The sequence below is a fragment of the Nyctereutes procyonoides genome, unplaced genomic scaffold, assembly GCF_905146905.1.
Source record: "Nyctereutes procyonoides isolate TBG_1078 unplaced genomic scaffold, NYPRO_anot_genome, whole genome shotgun sequence".
Classification (NCBI taxonomy): domain Eukaryota; kingdom Metazoa; phylum Chordata; class Mammalia; order Carnivora; family Canidae; genus Nyctereutes; species Nyctereutes procyonoides.
Genome location: NW_026575137.1, coordinates 15,286,726 through 15,310,257, shown reverse-complemented (window position 1 = coordinate 15,310,257; position 23,532 = coordinate 15,286,726). Strand labels below are relative to the sequence as shown.

The window sequence follows — 23,532 nt, the reverse complement described above, 5'->3', positions numbered from 1 at the left end:
TACAATCATTTTAATAGGTACAGAAAAAGCATTTTACAAAGTACAACATCCAGTCATGACAAATAATCTCAACAAAGTAGGCTTAGAGGGAATCTACCTCAACATAATAAAGGCCATATATTTAAAACACACACACACACACACACACACACACACACACACAGCTAACATCATACTTAGTGGTGACAAATGGGAAGCTTTTCCTTTAAGAGCAGGAACAAGGGATCCCTGGGTGGCGCAGCGGTTTGGCGCCTGCCTTTGGCCCAGGGCGTGATCCTGGAGACCCAGGATCGAATCCCACATCAGGCTCCCGGTGCATGGAGCCTGCTTCTCCTATGCCTATGTCTCTGCGCCTCTCTCTCTCTCTCTCTCTCTCTGTGCCTATCATAAATAAATAAAAAAATTAAAAAAAAAAAAGAGCAGGAACAAGACAAGGATGTCAACTCTCACAACTTCTATTCAACATAGCACAGGAAGTCCTAGCGACAATTAGGCAAGAAATAAAATGCATCTAAATTGGTAAGAAGTAAAACTTTCACAATTTGCAGATGACAGGATACCATACATAGAAAACCCGAAAGACTCCACCACTCCACCAAAAAGCTATTAGAATTTATAAATGAATTCAGTAAAGTTGCAGAATACAAAGTAAATATTCAGAAATCTGTTGCAGTTCTATATACTAATAATGAAGTAGCAGAGAGAAATGAAGAAAACAATTGCACCAAAAAATAATAAAATACCTAGGAATAAACTTAACCAAGGAGGTAAAAGACCTGTACTCTGAAAACTACAAAACGTTAGTGAAAGAAATTAAATAGGACACAAACAAATGTCCCATTTGTTTGACATTCCTGAAAGGAATGACATTTCTGCTCATGGATTAGAAGAACGAGTATTGTTAAAATAGCCATACTGCCCAAAGCAGTCTACAGATTTAATTCAATCCCTATCAAAATACCAACAACATTTATCACAGAACTAGAACAAATAATATAAAAATTTACATGGAACCACCATGGCCAAACAGTCTAGAGAAAGAAAAAAGCTGGAGGTATCACAGTCTGAGATTTCAAGATACTATAGAGCTGTAGTAACCAAAACAGTATTGTACTGGAATAAAAATAGACATACAGATCAATAGAACAGAATAGAGTGCCCAGAAAATAAACCCACATTTATATGGTTAATCAATCTGTGACAAAGGAGAAAAGAATACATGATAAGTAAAAGACAGTCTCCTTCAACAAATAGTGCTGGGAAAATTGGACAGCTACATGCAAAAAGACGAAACTGGATCACTTTCTTCTATCATATACCAACCAAATAAACACAGAATGGACTAAAGACCTAAATGTGAGACTTGCAACCATAGAACTCCTAGAATAAAATAGGCAGCAATCTCTTTGACACTATCTGTAGAAGCATTTTTCTAGAGGTCTCCTCAGGCAAAGGAAACAAAAGCTAGAATAAACTATTGGGACTACACTAACCAATAAGAGCCCAAATCCAAAAATCTATAGAGAACTTATAGAACACCCAGAAACCAAATAATCCAGTTAAAATGGACAGAGGACCTGAATTGTCATTTTTCCAGAGAAGACATACAAATAGATATCCAACAGACACATGAAAAGATGCTCAACATCACTAATCATCAGGGAAATGCAAATCAAAACCACAATGAGCTACCACCTCACATTTTTAGAACGGCTAAAATAAAAAAGACAAGAAATAATAAGCACTGGTGAGGATGGGGAGAAAAACGAACCCTCACGCACAATTTATGGGAATGCAAATTGGTACAGTCTCTGTGGAAAAAAGTATGGAAATTCCTTAAAGAATTTAAAATAGAATAAGCATATATTCCAGTAATTCTACTACTGGGTATTTACCCAAAGAAAACAAAAACACTAAGTTGAAAGACATAAGTATCCTTAGGTTTACTGCAGCATTATTTACAATAGCCAAGATATAGAAGCAACATAAGTGTCTATCCATAGATGATTGGATTAAAAAAAAGGTGTGGTATGTATACACACACACACATATACAATGTAATATCACACAGCCATAAAAAGAATGAGATTGTGCTATTTCCAACAACATGGAGGGACCTGGAGGATATAAGGCACAGCATGGCAACTATAGTTAATACTGTATTGCATATTTGAAAGTTAAGACCGTAGGTCCTAAAATTTCTTATCATGAGGAAAAAATTTTGTAAGTATATGTAGTAATGGATGTTAACTAGGCTTATTGTGATGGTCATTTCACAATATTTACAATATTTACAAATATCATTATATGCCTGAAATTAACATGTTATATGTAAATTATATCTCAATTTTTAAAAAATGGGCCAAGGGCCTGAATAGATAATTTTTCTAAAAGTTTACAAATGACCAACAGGTACATAAAAAGGTGCTCTGACATCACTAATCATCAGGGAAGTACAAATCAAAACCACAGTGAGATATCACCTCACTGTTAGAATGGCTATTATCAAAAACAAAAGTGATAGCAAGTGATGGCCAAAGTGTGAAGAAAAGGGAGCCCTTATGCATTCACTGTTGGTGGGTATGTAAGTTGATGCAGCCACTATGGAAAACAGTATGGAGGTTCCTCAAAATACTAAAAATAGAACCACCATCTGATCCAGCAATCTCACTTCTGGGTATAAGAAAACAAAAATCACATCTCAAAGAGGTATTTGCACCTCCACGTTCATTGCAGCATTATTTACAATAGTCAAGACATGGAAACAACCTAAATGTCCAGGAGTGGATAAACTGATAAAGAAAATGTGACACAGAGAGAAACAGGAACATTATTCACACAGAGACACACAGCAATATTTATTGGCTACAAAAAAGGCAGGCAGGCCTGACATTTGCAGTAACATGGATTGATCGTGAGGACATTATGTGAAGTCAGATAAAAACAAATAATATAGGATCTCATGTGGAATCTAAAATAACTGAACTCATAAAGACAGACTGGTGGTTGCCAGGGGGGAGAGGTAGACCAGTGATGGTCAACGGGTACCAACTTCCAGTTAGGAGATGGATAAAGTTTGGGGATCTGATGTACAGCATGGAGACTATAGTTAGCAATTTTCAAATATTCAATAGAATGTTAAGTGTCGGGGGGCACTTGACGGGATGAGCACTGGGTGTTATTCTGTATGTTGGTAAATTGAACACCAATAAAAAATAAATTTATTATAAAAAAATAATACTAAAAAAAGAATGTTAAGTGTCAATTTTAAATGTTCTCACTACAAAAACAAAACAAATGGTAACTATGTGAGGCGATAAATACCATAATTATTTCTCAATATGCACGTATCAAATTAGAACATTGTACCCCTCAAACTTAAACATTACATGTCAATTATAGCTCAGTAAAGTTGGAAAAAATAAGATACAAATACTAAAAAAATAATGTTCATTAAATGAGTGAAGGAGAGCAGATGGTCAGGAGCTGGAGGTAGAAGACAGGGATTTGCACAGAGGCTAGTCCTGTTCCAGGTCAGCTTCAGGGCTGGCATTAGTGAAAGGAAGGAAATGGCCATTTGGACAATGCTAGGAGGCAGAGGCAGGCCCCAAACATGCAGAAGAAAGTTCCCAGGAGGATGGGCTCTGCTCTCCTGGCCTGAAGATTGGGCCAGATCCCCTGAGCCTGCATGATCAGCCTCTACCCCCAGGGGACACTCAAGGACACCGCTGGTCTTGGCGTAGGGTGGCCTTCCAGTTCAGAGATGGCCTCCACTGGCAGGTGGAAAAACCCTAAGGCCCATCAACCCTGGGCTGAAAAATCCCAGAGTACAGGTATGAACGCAATTTCACAAAGGAAGAAAATGCTTTTCTTCTACTACCTGCCCAAGGACCCTCAACTAAAAGCCACTGAGCTGGGATAGGAATTCATCTTGCTGTTCCCTTAGTCTCTACACTATACTGCCTCCCTAACTTAATGGCCCCAAGTCTCCATTTCCTTTTCTGTATGGCCGGAACCATCAGTGGTTCCTAGCTCACAGTGCTTGTGGAAATTAAGTGATAAAACATACACGAGAGCCCAGCATGCAATAAGTAGGTAAGCATGAAGAAATAATGGGTGTTTGCAAATGTTGGCTCCCGAGTCTCAGATTCCCCCATCAGGCACTCAGCTCTCTCACCTGGTAAGGATTGGTATCGCAGAACAAATTGAGGGATAAGGGAGGAAGGGGGTGGGCATGGCGGGGATGAAGGAAGGCACTTGTGATGAGCACTGGGTGTTATATGTAAGTGATGAATCACCAAATTCTACACCTGAAACCAATTTTACCATACGTATTAACTAGAATTTAGATAAACACTAAAAACAAAAAAAGATAAAGGACTTTCAGTGTTATCACTGAATCCTAGAAAAACTACTCAGACCAATGTGAAAAAAAACATCACTTGTGACCTTGGGAAAGTTCCTCCATTCTGGTGGTGTCAGTGGCAGGATGTTGCTCCTGAATTTCACCCATCAGAGTTGGGAGATTAGAGGACAGGAGGTTTGCGGCAGCCCAGCGCCTGCCTTGTGCCGGGTACAGGTAAGCGCGGCGTCCCTTCACCCTGTGACCATTGTGGGGGAGGGTTCTATCTTGATTTCACTAGAGTAAGGGAATTAGGAGGATTACCTTACACAGCTACTAGAGATGAAAGCCTGTTGAAAGACCTCGGGCTGGTTAGTCCAGAGAACACAGGGTTTACACAAACCCAGCTAACTGGGCGCTGGCACCTATTTAAAACCAGGGCTTCCTGGGGATCAAGAGGGGCCCAAACCACTTCCATCTGATAAGGTTTCTGATATATTAATGAAAAAATATTGTTGAGATTTCTGGTATGTTAATGGGAAAAATGTTTCTCAAGGGAAAAATATTTGGTATTAGGAAATACTAAATCAGGGTTATAACTATTATAGCTGACCTTACGTGTTAGATTTAACAAATGTTAACACAAAAAAACTCAAGCTAATACAATTGGTCTAGTCTTAGGGCAATTGCTAGATTTTCGTATTTCTTGAGAATCTTAATGCGCGGCGCGCTGCAGGCCGGCACCGCCGACGGGCAAGGGGCACGTGCTTGGAGAAAACGTGAGCTTGAGTTTGAGGGCGCGCCTGCCTGATCGGCCTCTTCCGTCCTCTCTGGCCCCCACAAGACGGGCCCTTCGGAAGGCGGACCCGACACCCCACAAGCCGCGGAGTCAGACTGGGGCCCTGCAGCCAAGGCTCGGAGAAGCGGCTTCTCGCGGCCGCGCCTTCCCCTACCGCCCCCCCCCCCGCTCCCCGCAAGCGGCCCCGCCCCGACCGTGGGGCGAGGTGGGACGTAGTCCCCTGCCTGGCCCGTGGACAGGACATCTATGTGGCTGGAGCAACCATTTTCAGCTTTTGTGGGTTTTGATGGAAATCTCAAGAAAACTTAGAGGACCTTCTCCCGAGAAGTCTATCGGGGACCATTTTCCCGCCAGGGAGCCCGGAGAGGTCCACATCCCAGGGTGAAGCCCCTGGTTGGCCTGGGGCCCACGCCCCGCCTGGCCCCTGGGAGCCCGGGCCCCACCCTCCCCGGGTCCCGGGATCCGGGACCCGAGCTCGGCCGGGGCGGGGCCAGCACGCAGCCCCGCCCCCGCCCCGCCCCGCCGCCGCAGCCCCGCCCCCGCCCCGCCCCCGCCGCGGGGTTCCCAGACCAGCTGCGCCGCGAGCCGGGAGCCCAGACTCGCCGCCGCGCGGCCGCCGCGCCTCGGCTCTGCCAGCGCCGTTCCCGGGCGGCCGACACAGCCATGAAGATGCACTTCTGTATCCCGGCGTCCCAGCAGCGGCTGGACCGGCGGGGGGGCCGCTACGTGGTGCGCTGGGGGCCCGGGGCCCGCTGGGCTGGGAGAAGGTCGGCGACCGGGCGGGGCGGGGGCTCACCTGCTCGCTCAGCTCATCCCTGTGTCATCTCCGTGTTGCAGCTGTACTCCGTGTACCTGGACGGGTACCTCTTCTGCAGGGTGCGCTACAGTCAGCTGCATAGTTGGAACGAACAGGTGAGCAGGTTCGAGGCAGGCGAGGAAAAGCACGCCCCGAGACACCGGCCTTCTCGAGGGCTCCAAGCTCCTACTCTGAACTTGCTGCTCCTTGGTGTTCCGTCCAACCTTGTATATAGGTTGCCGCTCCTAGGCAACGGCAGCCGGGAGATGAGGGAGTAGGGCTCAGGGGATTCTCCCAACCCCTTTCCGGCCCAACGGTTCCAGCAGCCCCACCTGGCAAGGTGCTGGGCGACGGTGGCCTCCGTTTCAGTACCAGCTGTTCCCCAGGACGGTGTCCCCACTCAAAATGAGTAAACTCAGTCTAGACCAAGGTGTCTTAGGAATCTGGTACATAGGTATTTAATCTATCTCCCAACGTTTGTTAGGCTTACTTCTTTAAAAAGGTGTACCTATTTTTGTTTTCAAGTTAGTGTATAGGCTTCTAGCACCGGCAGGCTGGAAACTCAGGGAATATGACTTCTCAAGACAGGAGGCCATTTCCCACTATAGTTTCTCACTCTGATGTCCTGATGCATTTTCTCTGGGAGGCAGCCTGATTTATTAGCCTGCTCTAATGGGCTTTATTGTCCTAATAAGGAAGTGTTGCAAGTCCTCAAAATTGGTTAGAGGAGTAAAAGAAAGTTTGGAAATAAACGTTGCCCTCCCTCTACCTCCATGCAGAGTATTTTCTCTTTAATTATTATTATTAGGTTTTGTATCCTGATTTTATTTTTTTGTATCCTGATTTTAAAGAGCATATACCTGAAGTTAGAAAGAAAGGGGAGACTGGGAAGAGCCTGTGAACCTTGATCTCGGGGTCATGAGTTTGAGCCCCAGATTGGGTGTAAAGTTTACTTAAACGAAAAAAACAAAAACAAAACAAACAAACAAACTTGCTCAGGCAAGAGCTGTGAACATTTTTGGGAGAATCTTTCCAGGCATTCTGGGTTTCTAGTGAATAGATACACCTTCTGTTGAAGGACAGCTCTCAATTTCATATTTTTACTATTGGAAACATTGAAGTGAGCCTTCCTGCTCATATCAGAGGGCATTGGAAAAGTCTGTTTTCGAGGTATGATTAAGTTTCTTTGAAGTCAACAACAAAGAAGTGTAATGTGCTTGTAATTTGTGTGGGCATCTTTGAATTGCTAGCACCTGCTGCAGTGCCTGTACACCCCCCCCCACTCCCCCCACCCCCATCCCTGCCCAGAAGGTCCTCAGGAATGATGGGCTGACTCAGGTAGGGAGGGATGGATTCAGACTTCTGCAAGATGAGAAGCTACTTGTGACCAAAACCTGTCTGGGGATTTGGGAGGACTGCTGAGGTTGGCAGATGGAGATCTTAAGGGAAGAGAAAGTATAAGTGTGTTAGGTATTTGGAGGAGGATGTTGAGGTATCATCTCCCCAATAATCTGTTCTCTCTAATGTGAGGTGGGATTGGGGAGGTTGTCGTTCACAACGTGAAAAGCAGGAGACAGCAGTGGGGAGCAAGAGGGTATGGAATTGACTGACCACTTCCTGGCTGGCCACCTTACCTCTTCTCTGACCTTCAATTTTTTCATTGAAAATAATAAGCACATAGGTGGTCATGGGTGTCAATGTCCCAGAGTACTTGTGAAGAGTGGGGGCCAGTTTCTCCCAGAGCCTGGGACATGGTACGTGCTCAGGAAACATTTATTGATTGAAAGGCTTGAAGAATTCCTGAATTTTGCCCTCCTTAAAAATGCTTATTTTCAGAAAAATTAAAATCTATCAAACCTTAGCAGTTTCAGAAGCAGCAACATAGGGTGAGTAAACTTTTACTCTAGTTCTTCTATTTTGGAAACCATGAACAACAAACTGTTTTTCACTTCAGTGGACTCTTTCTCCCAAAGATTTATTTATTTGAGAGAAAGGCCCATCCGTGGGTGGAGGGGCAGAGGAAGAGAATCTCAAGCAGATTCCCCACTGGGCATGGAGCCTGACACAGGGCTTGATCTCAGGACCCATGAGGCCATGACCTGAGCCAAAATCCAGAGTCGGATGTTTAATCAACTGAACCACCCAGGCGCCCCACTGCAATGGATTCTTAAATATTGCATTGCCACAGCCTGGTGCCCAATGTGAGGTATAGATTAGATATTAATTAATATTTCTTATTTGTCCCAAATTTTCCAAAATCCCAAAGTGGAGATTTTTTTATCCTTTTCCAGCTACCTTACACCTTGCACTTAGCATTTTTCCTCTTTCAGTAGGAACAACTTCATTTTAAAGAAACTATTTAGAGGGGATCCCTGGGTGGCGCAGTGGTTTGGCGCCTGCCTTTGGCCCAGGGCGTGATCCTGGAGACCTGGGATCGAATCCCACGTCGGGCTCCTGGTGCATGGAGCCTGCTTCTGTCTCTGCCCCTCTCTCTCTCTCTCTCTCTCTCTCTCTCTCTCATGAATGAATAAATAAAATCTTTAAAAAAATACTTTAAAAAAATAAAGAAACTATTTAGAACCTAGGTAGCTATATGCATTATTAATTTAAAATAACGATAAACAGTTAAACTGTGTGTTAAGGTTGGTACCAAGATCTTTACATGTAATAGTATGTTTGATTTTTACAGCAGTTCTATGAGCTGGGATTATAATTAGCCTTACTTAACAGATGAGAAAACTGAGGTGCAACTTGCCTGAGATCAAACTGCTAGTTAAGTATTGGAGCTAAGATCCAATCTCCAGAAACTGCTCTGGCCCATTACATTTTGTGGTTTCTTCCTAAAGTTAACAAAACAAATTGTATCGGTAAAACAATTGGGTCCTAGAGTAACAAGCTTTTACTCTATTTTGGAATAACATAAAACTTCCCAATTTTAAAAAGGTGTTCAGTGTGGCGAGTTTTGGGAAACATATCCAATACTACCACCATGGTCAAGATAAAGAACAGTTTTTTCACTCTAAAATTTCCTTTGTCCCCTTTGCCCTTGATCCTCTCCCTCCACTTCTGACCCCAGGCAACCAAGGTCTGCTTTCCATCTGAGTGAATTCCAGACACAGAATTTTATTCAGGCTGCCCAGCAAGCCTCCGCAGGGTCAGCAGCACAGTCATCATTACTCCCGTTTTGTAGATAGTCTGAGTCAGGTTGTGAGATTTAGCAAATTAAAACACAGGCTCCACAGTTAAATGTGACTTTCAGATAAACAACAAAGAAGTTTTTAGATAAGAAGTTCCCTGCAGTATTTGGGACATACTTAACTGGACAACTCATATTTTGTCTGGCAACCTGAGCTCAGTCTGAGAAAGTTTGGGGGATGTCTCTTAGGCACTTCTCAGCTAGATTTTATTCTTCCTATCCCACTGAAGACGTGAAAATGGCTCAGAATTCTTTATCTGATGTAATACAAACCACTATAAAAAAGGAAACAATAAAAGACCCCATCTGTGTGTGCGTTTGATGAGAAGTGTATTTCCTAGGAAGTTCTATATCTTGATAGAATAAAAATTTCATCCTAGAGAATTAGCTGATTTATTTATTAAGAAATATTGACTAAGTTCCTCTTAGATGCCATGCACTGTGGTACATCACACGCAGATGGCACTTCAGCGTGTGTGATTCTCGACTTTAAGTATTGGATTTCTGTTTTGTACATTGGATAACTTTGAGATTGAGGAACGGCACTTGCCCAGGTGAAGTGGCCCCTGTTCTTTGTCTGCCAAGCTGTGCGGAGGCTAATGCCTCTAAGGCGGACCCTAGGGAGACTGAACCTGGCTGTGCTTGCAAGATGCTGGTTGTGACCAGTGCCCTCTGAAGTCCTTGCCCGCAGCCCTGTCCCACGGTAAGGTTGCCTCCAGGCCTGGCAGCTTGCCCCTCTGCTTTTGAGTGCCACTCATCTCTCTGCCATGCGAAATGCCTGACCTGACTTTTCTCTGCACCTTTAGCTAAGTAAAACCAGTTTGATTTGTGCTCTGCTCTTGCCTACACCACCTTCCTCTAAGGGATTTAGAGAGACCTGCAAAGGAAACATTTTACCGCCTTATTCTGACCACGTGTTAAAGATGAGGCCATCCTGTGTAAGCGACACTGGACTCTATGAAAAGGATGCATGCATTTTTGCAAACATGCTGCCAGTATCAGATATGGCAGTGGACATCAGCCGTAGAATCTCCGTAGAATCTTACAAAAGAGCCTTCAGTGGGAGTGGAAATGCTCTATGAGCCTGTATGCACTAGTTTAGTCTTCTGCTCTGCCCCCCCCCCCACCACCACCAGGTACTGACCCAGTCTAGTTCCTTCCGTATTCAGATTCTTTGTTTGTATCAGGCTGGCCTATTCATCACCTCTGACTACCTCACTTCCCCATCCTGGGAAGACTTCTGCTTTCTGGCCCACTGGTCAGGGACCAGCCCTTTTTCAAGATCCATCTCTAGCCTCACCTCCTCTGGGAAGTCTTCCTTGATTGTGTGAGATGCTTTTCTTTGATTCCTGTGTCATTTCATGTTTAGACCTTGTCATGGTCCTCCTTTTGTGTATATACTTTGCTTCCCTTGGTTATTTAGTTTCAAAAGTCAAATATTAAAATGAAGGAATGAATGAAGTCTGTAGGCATAATATACACAGTACAGAATCCTTTAGTAGATGCTTACTGGAGATTTGGTAGAGGAGAAGGAAGATGAGAAAAGGGGAAGAAGGGAGAGAAATGAGGGAGAGAAGGAAAAAGTAATGAAAATCTGCCACTCATTGGCTTCTAGGACCTTGGTTAAAGTCACTTCATCTCTCTGATCTCCAGGTTACTGTGATTGTCATGCAACTTTGATGTGAAGGTGTCAAGATGGCATGTTAATGGTGATGATGATTACCTCAAAGGGCTATTTTGAGGAACAAATGGAATAACATACAAGCTGCAGACTAATGTTCTTTGGTACCAGATGCCACAGTCTGGCTCTGAACTGTGACCCTTTATCTGGTAAACCTGGGGTTTTGATTCAAAGGACCCTTGGAGAGGTAGGATGGATAGGTCAACTTTAGGAACTGACATTAGGAAGTACACCATTTGTGTCTGTAATTCCACCTGTCCCGGGTCATCACTGAGATAAGTATGGGGGGCTAGGAGTACATAAGGTGGGGAAGGAAGTGATTTTTTCCATTGGCCAGTGAAGTCCTCTTCAAGTTAAAAGGCAGAACTGTATGATGGAAAATCAGTGCAGGAGATTGTGCTGGGATTAAAAATATATATTATCTAAACATGGTCTTTCAAAAACAAAAACCCCAAACAAACAAAACATCTCATAATAAAAGAACAAAAGAGGTGTGTTTTCCTTTGGATATCTTTGAACAATTTTGGAAAGAGTCTTTGGGCTAAACTCTAATACCAGGTAATTCTTAGTATGCTATTGATTTTAATAGCTAAACTTGTGTGCTGAGACCAGTAGACAGGTTATATTCTGATGGAGTTGAAAAACTGGGGAGTCAATGATTGATGTTTGGCAGACTTAACTACTCAGTTTATGATATGTTTATTTTCCCCCTTAGATCAGTTTTAGAGAGGGGAGGGGAAAGATTCCTTGAGAAGTCAGTTCAGGTTATAAAATCTGCTGGAAGAGTTTTTGGGCTGTGATGGGTATTAGAACCATAAGCCTTGGTGACTTTCCCCCCAGCTTTTGACTTTATGGTAGGGGCTTCCCCAAGATACTATACTCTCTTGCTTGTAGAAAACCCAGGCAGCTCTGGTGGCTCAAGGCTGCTGTGATTCAAACTAATTTGAGAGCATCTTCGACATTTGTGAGTGCATGCCTAGGAAGACAAGTGCCTTTTAAAGGACACTTAATCCATTAATCAAGAAATAGTCTCATGTGAAGAAGACAATTCTCTGCTCCTATTTAATGGAATTAACAGAGCTGGGGTACATATGTCCCAGGTTGTTTGAGCAGCCTTGTTGGTTTGATGCTCCAACTGGGGTGTCTTTGGACAGTGTTTAGCATAACAGGAAAATTACCTTGAATTAAAAAAAAAGAATTGTTGCTATAATATTTTATATTACCAGATTTTAAAATTTTTTAAATTTATTTATTTATGATAGTCACACACAGAGAGAGAGAGAGAGAGAGAGAGAGGCAGAGACACAGGCAGAGGGAGAAGCAGGCTCCATGCACCGGGAGCCCGATATGGGACTTGATCCCGGGTCTCCAGGATCGCGCCCTGAGCCAAAGGCAGGCGCCAAACCGCTGCGCCACCCAGGGATCCCATATTAGCAGATTTAAAGCAGGAAAGATTGCAAACTTCAATGGCTATAGGGGCCAGGCAGGTGATTTAAATGAGAGGCATGGATCAGGTGAGAGGCAATGGGGACTGGTGGGAACTGCTTAAGCTTCCTCTGTAGGGGATGATTACTTGAGGACTGTAAACCCAGTGATTCCAGAACCTCTGATTTTCCAAGAAGCCAGAACATCAGGTTTTTCTTTTTTAAAATAACTTTATTTTTGTGGACCAGTTATAGATTTACAGAATAATTGCAAAGATAGTACAGAGAGTTCCCATATATCCCTGCACTCGGTTTGTCCTGTTGTTTTCCATGGAACAATTGTAACAATTAATGAGTGAATATTAATACCTTATTATTAAGTATGGCCTACAATTCAGCTATATTTCTTTAGTATTAGCCTAATGTCCTATTGCTTCCCTAGCATCCCATTACATTTACTTGTCTGCTTACACTCCTCTTGACTATGTCAGTTCCTCAGACTTTCCTTGTTTTTACTGGCCATTTTGAGGTGCACTAGTCAGTTATTTTGTGAGGTATCCTTCTGTTAGAATCTGATGTTTTTCACATGACTGGGTTGGGGTTATGTAAGACCTCAGAGGTCAATGTCATTCTTACCACATCACAGGAAGAGCACCTACCATCAACATGACTTAGCACTGTGGATGCTCACCTTGATCACCTGACTGAGGCTGTGTTTGTCAGGTTGGACCACTATAAAGTTACTCTTTTTCCTCCTTTTCCAAAGTATACCCTTTGGAAGGAAGTCAGTATGTGTAGTCCACGCTTAAAGAGTAGGGATTAATGCTCCATCTCCTTGTGGGGTGAATATCTACATAAATTATAAGGATTCTTCACAGATTTGTCTCTTCTCTCCTATTTATTTATTCAGTAATTTATTTTTTAAAAGATTTATTTATTTATTTATTCATGATAGACGGGGGAGAGGGCAGAGACACAGGCAGAGGGAGAAGCAGGCTCCATGCCGAGAGCCCGACGCGGGACTCGATCCTGGGACTCCAGGATGGCGCCCTGGGCCAAAGGCAGGCGCTAAACCACTGAGCCACCCAGGGATCCCCTATTCAGTAATTTATATCTGCATAGACTCCTGGATATTTACTTTATGCTTTGGGTTATACTTCAATACTGCCTTAATTTTGTTATTTTAGTGGTTCCAGCTTTGACCCATGGGAGCTCTTTGTCTGCTCTTGTGCCTCTGACACACAGCCATTGTTGATTTTTTTTTTAGTACTTTCTTGTTTTCTGGTGCTACAAAATGCTCCAGACTCCTCTTATATATATCTCTTGCTTTGGTCATGGTTGCTTTAGTTGGGGAATGGTTAAGAGAAACCAAGATCTTGGTCTAGGTATGGTATGTTCGTTGTTACTGTAGTGTTGTTGTTTCTAGGCCCTCTTTGCTGATGGAGCAAGGAAATATGTGTATACACATACCTATAAATATTTTTATATGTAGCCATATGCATCTATGTTAAGCCAAATATGAGTTCATACCAATATCTCCAACTATAACCTGTCACCACATGGATCATTCTAGCCTACTCCTCTTGCTTATCTGAATACTCTTCAGTATTGAAAAACCTGACTCCCATCACCTGTCATCCATTTGCCTAATTATCTTACCTACAGGCAGGCATTTGCTAACCTTTCTAGATCTTAGACCAATGCTGTCCAATTTTCTGCACTGATAGAAATGCTCTATGTTTGCTTTGTCCAATTCAGTATCAACTTGCCACAAATACAACTGAGTATTTGAAATGTGGCTAGTACAACTGAGGAACTGAATTGTAGATTTTATTTCATTTTAATTGATTTAAGTTTAAGTAGTCACAGGTGGCTTAGTGAACATCATATTAAATGGCATAGCTCTCAGCCATTTTAAAGATACTGGTTTTTCCTTGAGTGAGATAGGAAGCCATGAAGGATTTTGAGCAGGGCAATAGATTGATCCAGCTTACCGTTTTTAGAATGTTACTTGAGGTGCTGTATTAAGAATAAATTGAAGGGGGTTAAGGGCAGAAGTAGAGAGATCTGTCGTAAAGCTGCTGCAATAATGGGGCAAAGAGAGGACAGTGGTTTGAACCAGGGTGATGGCAGTGGGGGTGGAGAGGATTGGTAAGATTCTTGATGTATTTTGAAGCCATGGCCTATGCAAAGTTAATATTCACCAGATACACACTGTATTTGTCATAAAAGCCATGGACTTAAAATTCTTATCTGTTTGTTTCTCTTAAATCTGTTTTCATTTTCTTTAAGCCACTGACTAGGGCAATAGTAAGAGCTTTCACCCTTCTTCTCCAGGCATACCATGTTAAAACCTGATTCCTGACTAGTTTCTCCCTTTATGTATTTGTTTGTTTTTGTGTGTTTATTTATTTATTCAAAGATTTACTTATTTCAGAGAGAGTGGAAAGAAGGGCAGAGGGAGAGAGAAATCTCCAGCAGGCTGACCATGGAGCCCAATGCGGGCTTGATCTCCGACCCTGAGATCATGACCTGAGCCAAAGTTAAGAGTCAGAGGCTTAAATGACTGAGCCATTCAGGCACCCCTCCTTTCTCATATTTTAAAGAGAATGATGCCATGCCTCATCTGCAAGCTGCTACTGTAGGTATAGGGCTGGAATGAAGGAAGATGCACTTTTTGATTATCTTAATTTAAATCATATTCTTCATAAATCCACTATTTTGCTTACGTAAAAATAATTGCCACCTTGGTCTTGGATCAACATTTGGGTGAGTAGGAGGGTGGGAAGGGGCCTCACTGGGTTTCTACTGGCATCATATGTCAGCCTTGTAGGAATTTTATATACCAGCACTGTTCAATAGAAATATAGTATGAGCCACAAATGTAATTTAAAATTTTCTGGTAGCCCAATTAAAAAGCATAAAAAGAAACAGTGAAATTAATTTTAATATACTTTATTTAATCGAGCCTATGAAATATTATCATTTTAACATAATCATATAACATAATCATAATCAATATAAGAAGATACTAGCAAAATATTTTACTTTTTTAAAAATTTGTACTAAGTTTGGCAGTCAGGAGTGTATTTTATACTGATGGCATATCTCAATTCGGACTAGCCATATTCCCAGTGCTCATTAGCACTGGCTGGTGGATAACATATCAGATAGCATGCTATAAACATCTGCTGTATGTTCAGATTTGATGGTGGGGTGGAGAATTAAATTTCTAACTGTCATCATTGGTATCACAGATGCTATTGAAGAATGAATTGAAGAAACATTGTATGGTGTGAGTGGTAGGCAGTCTTGCAAAAACAAGTGAAAAATTAAAATGTATCCCAGATCTACCAAACTCAGATTGGAGAAGTCAGTTTGTAGTTATGTCTAGTCTAATAGTATCTTCAGAAAGCGATCCTGAAATAAACTCTTCCTTAAGAAAATCAAAGCATCACCTTTTCCTTCTTTTGGTCACCAGGAAGGGTTAATTTTCAATTAAGTACTAGAATGAGACTTGTCCCAAGAGGAGGCTTTGGTGTCTCATCAACCTTGAATTGGAGATTCTTTGTCTTAACTGTGTTTTCTGGATCTTTCAGCTGAGGCGGGTCTTTGGAAATTGCCTGCCACCCTTTCCACCAAAGTACTATCTTGCAATGACCGCCTCCATGGCTAATGAGAGAAGGGACCAGCTGGAACAATATTTGCAGAATGGTATGTATTTGGATTTTATTTTTATAGATTTCTTGAGATACAGATCACACACTGTAAAATTCATGCATTTAAAGTGTGCAATACAGGGGCACCAGGGGACTCAGTCAGTTAAGCATCCGCCTTCAGCTCAGGTCATGTTCCCCGGGTCCTGGGATCAAGACCCAGGTCAGGCTCCCTGCTTAGTGGAGAGCCTGCTTCTCTCTCCCACTCCTCCTGCTTGTGCCCACTCTCTCTCTGTCAAATAAATTTTTAAAATCGTTAAAAAAAAATAAATTGTGCAATTCAGTGCTTTTTAGTACATTTACAGAATTGTGTAATCATCCACCATGATCTAACTTGAGAACATTTTTGTCAAAAAGGAACCTCATACCTAATATCATTCACTCCTTAGTCTTCTCCCCCACATACCTCTACCACCCCCATACTAATTTCTTCCTTTATAGATTTGCCTGTTCTGAACATTTAATATAAATGGAATCATACAAAATATGGCCTTGTATTGGTTTTAAAAATACTCTGTTCTCAGATTTGCCCCTGGGTGTTGTATGTTGGCTTTGATTATAGAAGTCAAAGCCATATTACCTGGACTGAGACCGAAATAGAGGGATGAGATGAATTGTTTTCCTGAAAGCTCTCAGCAGATACCAGAGATGTTTATCAGACATGCCAGAAATGCGTTTCTGCCTCTGTCCTTGCCAGGGACCCTCAGAGGTCTGCTGTCCCCTGGTGAGGCTTGCAGGACCATAGTCCCTGCCCATTGCCTGCATCCTATGAACACTGTGCACAGCAAAACTGTGGTTGGCAAAACTGAACCCTCTTAAAGAGAGGGGGTTTGGGAGAAATAGCAAAATTGACATTAAACTATTTAAAGATTTTGAGAAGGAGAAAATAGTATATACACAAAATATTTTAAAAATAGAACTTGTCAGAAGAGTGTACAATGAAAGGTACATTCCCTTCCAGATCAGCCCCACAGGCCTCTAGAAGTACGCACTGTTACAAGCGGCTTATAGATTCCATGGAATAATTTTTTGTGTCTACTGATGTGTATGCATCCCTGTTTGTTAAATACAAATTGAAATGTACTCCATATACTTTTCAGTACCTCTCAAAAACTTTATTCTGAAAGAATTTCTGACTTACAAAAAAGATGCAGAAATAACACACAGAGTTTCTGTAGTCTTCACCCAGATTTCCCAAATGCTAACATTTTACACTTGCTTTACCACCTCTCCTCAATTTCATGAGTATGCATAGGTATATTATATATATATTTTTTGAGAGGCCTGTGTTACACAAGCCACTTTCCCCTTAAATACTTCTGTGTGTGTTCCCTAACATCAAGGACATTCTCTTCTAAACCAGTGTAGTTATCAAAATCAGGTGATTAACACTGATACATGTTAGCTAATCTAGAGACTTTTTTCAAACTACACCAGTTATCTCACTGATATCCTTCATAGCTTAAGAAAAAATGGTAGTTTCTTCTGTGAGTTGATTTTTCCCTCTTAAAATATATATTTTACAGACCATTCTAGATGAGCAATTATAAACTTCTTCAATTATAAACTTATTTCTCATGGCTGCACATATTTCCTTAAAGATAGTAAATAAACATTCTAGAAGTCATTTATTTCCCATTCATTTTTTTGTAATGGAAAATATACCTCTTTCGAACGTGTTAAATAAGCCTTCTCAAACTCAAAATGTAATACCTGTTGAATTTTTCTTCTCTCTTGGTTTGATTTCTCATGTCTTAGTGAAATACTCCTGTAACTATGGGCCTTTTTGCAAGGATCACAGTGCCTAAAGGGTTGCTTTTCTAGACCTGGCCTTTGTGCACTTCATGGGGGTTAGCTCCTGCATCCTCTGGCAAGAGAGAGCAAGGGAACTCAGTGTTGTGACTGAGACCTGGGCTCCAGAGTCAGATCCAGAATCAAATCCTAGGTTTGTACTTCACTGGTTGTGTGACCTTGGTCAAGACATTTATGTTCTCTGAGCTTCAGTGTCTATCTGTAAAATGGAGATAATATTCACCTCAGGGTTTGTTGTGAAAATTAAATGAACTAAAATATACAAGTGCTTAGCATTGTAACTGGTCCTTAACAGTTGCACAGTAAATACTAATTGGATGAACCCTTTTTTCAACAGCTTTCCTCATCTCCAAGAATCCATGCTAATAAGCACACTGTTAATTTGCATATATACTGCATATATTCCAGAAAATAAGACAAGGGCTCCCCCCACCCCCAAGCAGAAAATACCTCCCTTAAAAAAGAGAGAATACCTTTTTTTAAGAAAAGGTTTTATTTATTTATTCATGAGAGACACACAGAGAGAGGCAGAGACACAGGCAGAGGGAGAAGCAGGCTCCATGCAGGGAGCCTGATGCAGGTCTCGATCCCAGGATCCTGGGATCATGACCTGAGCCAAAAGCAAATGTGCAACCACTGAGCCACCCAGGCATCACAAGAGAATACCTTTTATAAAAAGATTCTCATAATATAGAGACTTTCTTTTCCTTATTTTCTTTTGAAAAATGTTGCATTTGGGGGGAAAGATACAACCCCAAATGACTTCAGTAAGTGCTCATTTTGAATGCTGGTAGGAGCTACATCATGAAATCAATTGAAACAGCTACCAAAAAAGCAAGAAAGGAAAGGAAAGAAGGAAGGAGGGGGGAGGGAAGGAAAGAAGGATAGAAGGAAAGAAAGAAAAAAGAGAAAAAGAGAAGAAAGAAAAGGAGAGGGAAGGGAAAGAGAAAGACATTTGCTACAGATTTAGTAAGTATCTAGGTTTGGCTAGAGGGCAGGTTCCAGGAGAGACTATGGGAAGGAGGGTAAGAATTGAGGAAAGCAGGCTGGGGAGCGCCTCATGGGGGAGTCTGGACTCTTCAGGGGAAAGTCTCTGCCCCTCTTCTCTGGCCACAGGACCTGAATATTGGTATCTGAACTTTAAAAACTTCGAGGGTAAATTACTCTTATAGAAGAGTAGAAAACTTTAAGTTTCTATGACAGCCTTCTAATAATTTTTCTGGGGATAACCTATTGAGAGCTTCTGGTAAGAGAGATCCTCTCAATCAGCGTTTCTTGGTTGATTTCAAATTTTCAAATTAAGAAATTGTCTTGCCAAAGTAGAAGTCCAGGTCCAAGTTTTAAGACCTTTTTGCTTTTCACATTAAGTTCATCATCATCCTGGAAGGGCAGCACGCTGGATGGGGAGTGATATGGAGCTGTGGGACTAAAGTGAGACTCCTGGGCCTGATATGATGGGTTTATGTTGCTGTCAAGGCTGCTTTGAGGAGGCAAGCTTTGTGGATTTTCATGTGTTTGACAGGTCATAGCTCCATTGCCCAAGGAGGCAGGGTTGTACTGACAAGACCTTCAGCATTCCCTGGGGGATAGAGCAATTTAACAGAGAAGTCAACTCAGCCCTGTGCTAACTGGATCACCATCTATATTTTTCAGTAACTGTGGACCCAAACATGTTGAGAAGTGATGTCTTCGTTGACTTTTTAAAACTCGTACAGTTGGTAAGTGTGCTATTCTCTTTTTAAGATCATGATTTTACTGCTGGACATGTCTCTTAGTTACCATGTGCATGTTTCTGGCCATTGACCCCACATGGGATAAAATCTATTCGTTCGCAGTAACTGGAGGATGGATCCTATTTTGTTTTGTTTTGGTTTTTGGAGGTTTAGATTCTTGATGGAAAATAAGCATGTCACTCAACCTTGGAACTCATCTTAATTTTTTTTTTGTAAATCATCTTAATTAAGCAGATATCTTTTTAATCCTGTAGCCTAAGCACTGTATATCTCTGGCCATGGGGAAGAGAACCTTTCATCATTAAGGGCCCCCACAACAACTCTGGGACCTTCCATCTCTCGCTGGAATCAAGAGTGCCACAGTAAAGACATCAAGATAGCAATAAGAGCCATCCCAACTGATACTTGTATATTCTCTGCTCCTAACTTTTTTGTAAATGGGTCACAGAGAAAAGTTAGAGATGACATCGTGCAACTCCCTTTCCTTTGTTGGTCTTCAGAACCACTGGCCACTTGCCCTGTAGAGGCTGGAAGTTTGCCAAGTAGGCTTGGTCAGCACACCACTTATTCTTGTTATACACAGGGGAACATGTTTATGCCTACAAGTATGTTCTTGACTGAATGGAAAGCTTTGGGAAGATTGAAGTCATAAGAATAACATGATATTATTGAACCGGATCCCTAACTAAGGGAGGAATGATACTTTGATGGAATTTGTAAGAACTGGGAGCAAATTTCATTTATTCAATTGGTCAATTGTGTAGGTATACTAACTAGATCATTCAACTTGAGAAGTCACCCTGGGGTCTCCCATGGTGTCACTATTCCTATTTTCACATATATTTGATGGCTTAAAAAATATGTGCTTTCTTTTTCTTTGGAAAGTTTGTTGTTGAGGTGTTGATGGTAGTAAAACTCAAACAGCACAAAAAGGCATATAATCCCACCACAAACCTCCAGCACCCCTTTTCAGAGACAACTGTTTCCAATTTAATGTGTGTTCTTTCTACACGTTTCTGTGCATCTACATGTGTTCATATGTATGCATATCCTTTTACAAATAAGCACAAATTCCATGCACTTACAGAGACTGGTTTGTTTAATTCTGCATCTTGCACATTGTTCTCCATCAATACACAGAGGTGCGTTTGGCCTCAATTCTGTCATCTTTTTTGGGCACATTATGGCTTTTGCTTTCAGTGCTCTTTAAAAACCACTCATGGGCTGTCAGTGTTTTGGAGCTTTGTTCTGAGTGCCTTTTTTCTTTTTCTGATAATTTGAAAGATTTCTGCCTGGTTTTAGTTCCGTTAGTGTCTTAGCTTACTTTGCTTCCTCTGATGAGATGTTCCCTCTTGCAAGGGCTTTATTTTTCTCTCTGTTTCTTCTGTCAACTTTGCCAGATGACTTTTATATCTTTGCTATCTTACCTCTTTTTTTGAGGCCTCCATCTGTTCTTTGAGGTCTTAGTTCAGAGAAGCCATATTTTTACTAATATATCTGCCATTGTCATCTCCTTAGTGCCATGGTTTGGGGAATATATTTTTTTACCTTTAGTTGGCCACCATTGCTCCCTCCTTCCCCACAGGAGTTGTGCCAAGGGCTCTTTCTATTTCTTCTCAGGCAATCACTCAGCTTTGGAAGGGGCTGTGCTTTGTGAGCCAGCTGACACACAGTGTTGGAGGGGGGGAGCTAGGGTTGAGGCATTTGACTCTATTATGCTCCTGAATCCTACCTCTTGTTTCTGAGCACTTTCTCTAACGTTCTGCCTGGGGGCTGGGCAGTGTGTCTAGCAGTGAAGCCATAGCTATAGTTCCACACATGACAACCTAGCAATTGAACCCCCTTACTGACTAAGTAGTCTCAGGACTGGCTGAGTAGGTAAGAGTGCAAGGTCAGGAGTGAGATGACCCAGATTTAAAGTTGGGCTGCCCAACTTTCAATTTGTATGGCTTGGGGCAATTTTACTTAGCCTCTTTGTATTTCAGTTTCCCCATCTGTAAAATGGGGAGAATAACCCCTGCCTCACAGGGTCGTTTTGAGAATTCAGTAAGCCTTCAATCTCTCTTTTTAAGGTTTTATTTATTCATGAGAGACACAGAGAGAGGCAGAAATAGTCAGAGGGAGAGGCAGGCTCCCTGTGGGGAACCTGATGCGGGACTCGATCCCCAGGACCCCGGGATCATGACCTGAGCCAAAGGCAGACGCTCAACCACTGAGCCACCCAGGTACTCCCTTCAATCTCTCTTAAATATCTCTTAAAGCACTTAAATATTATCTGGCAAACTTAACACTTAGGAAGTATGTGCTACCATTAGCACCAGTCCTTTCTTCTCTTCCCAACAATGCTGAGAGACTGCTTTCTGCAAAGATAGTGCATCTGCACATTTTTTTGGCCTCCCCTGTCACCAGGTAGTGTGAAATGGGCCTGCAGTTGGGCTCCCTAATCACACTAGGCCCTAGTGATTAACGGCTTTAAGGCAGCTTCTGTGTGACCTACATTCTCTGGCACCTCAACACCCCTGCTTCTCCCCTCCCTGGCCGGGTCTGATTTTCACTACACTTGGCAGCCCCTCTACAAATCCCGTTAGTGGTTCAGGCTCGGGACAATTTTCAACTTCTTCAAGGATGATTTTCCTTCCGCTCATTTTCTGTTTGTCTCCAGAGGAGAGCAGGACAGAAGTAACTTTACTTCTAAAGCTATTTATAAAGGACGTTGATGATTTTTAAAAAGACACTTAAATCAGGAAGGTGGTTCTGTGTTCATCGCGTCCCTGTCCTACTTCATGCTGTCCTTTATCATTCATACGTTGAACAAATGTGTAGTGAATGCCTGCTGTGAGCCAACACTGCTCTGGAGGCTGGGGAGACACCAGTAAATAGCACCCCGTCCAGCTCACAGAGTCTGGGAAACTGTCTTGTTGGGGAAACAAACGTCACTGGGCACAGCACTAAATGTAACAAGTTCTGTGAGACAGGACCACACACCATGCGTGCTATGCTGCTGGGCATGACCCCTCATGGGCTGTCAGTGGGGAAGGTGGGGGCTGTGTCGACCTTTCTGTCCTCTCAACCCCGGTGCAGCATTTGTGAATCCTGCCACTCTGCTTACCCCAGTGTGATGTACAAATATCATTCCGTATGTGTGCCCTGGTGAGAAAAGGGCTGGGACACACTGCCATGGATGAGAGCGTGTCTGGGAGACCTTCTAATGGAAGAGACAATTGAGCTGGAAGATTTCTCGGGTGGGCAGGGAAGTAAGATTATACTCTAGGTTTTTCTTCCCATTAGGGACAAAACAACAAACCACATAGATATCTGGTGGTCTAGAAGACTCAGGACTGATATTAGTAAAAGTGAAGCCAGTAGCCACGTAGTATTGGGGGTGAGTCTACCCCAACTTCCAGCAGATCCTCCCCCTGACTACCTTTCAGGGCCAGGGCGATGTATTGGCAGTAAATAGATGCAGTCAATGCAGGAGAGAGTTGGCTTATGGAGCTTGCAGCAAGATGCTCCTGCAGGACATACAGGAACTGGAGAACTGGAATTAGCAGTGGTGATATGTGGATTTGCTGAATGTGAAAGGAGCCCAAGGAACGGGGATTATTGTAAATTGAGGTAGGAACAGCAGTTGCCTACCTCAGTATACAGACCTACATATCTTTCACTGCTCCTGATAAGTGGTTGACCTGCAGTTGCCAAGTGATTATTGCCATGTAATCACATGCTCCCAGGCCTGGCTCTCCGGGGTCAGCAGTACAAGAGCATCTTCTCTCTGGGCGAGGACATAGGACATTAGAAATGTGAATGTGTGCAACCTCCCTGGCACTCCTCTGAGGAAAGCCTTTATCAAGGATTATCATATGCAAGTTGCAAAAACAAGAGGGGTTTCCCTCCATAGGGTGATTTAATCTGGGGGAGGCCTGGTCTCATTTATCCCCTATAACTTGTGGAAGGAGGTGCTATTAGGATCTCTTGTTCAAGTTAAGTAATGTGTCTGAAGGCACATATCTCATAAGTAAAAGAGCTGGGATCT

The 23,532-nt window shown here is 42.4% G+C and overlaps 1 protein-coding gene across 1 annotated transcript in view; it reads left to right on the top strand.

Moving 5' to 3' along the window:
• Window positions 1–5,764: 5,764 nt before the first annotated feature.
• Window positions 5,765–23,532, top strand: part of SNX31 (sorting nexin 31) — a 60,076-nt gene continuing 42,308 nt past the window's right edge. Inside the window, 4 exon segments of the mRNA XM_055303435.1 lie at window positions 5,765–5,870; window positions 5,979–6,053; window positions 15,838–15,952; window positions 19,420–19,484. Coding sequence (XP_055159410.1) covers window positions 5,805–5,870; window positions 5,979–6,053; window positions 15,838–15,952; window positions 19,420–19,484 — 321 coding nt within the window. The 5' untranslated portion in view covers window positions 5,765–5,804.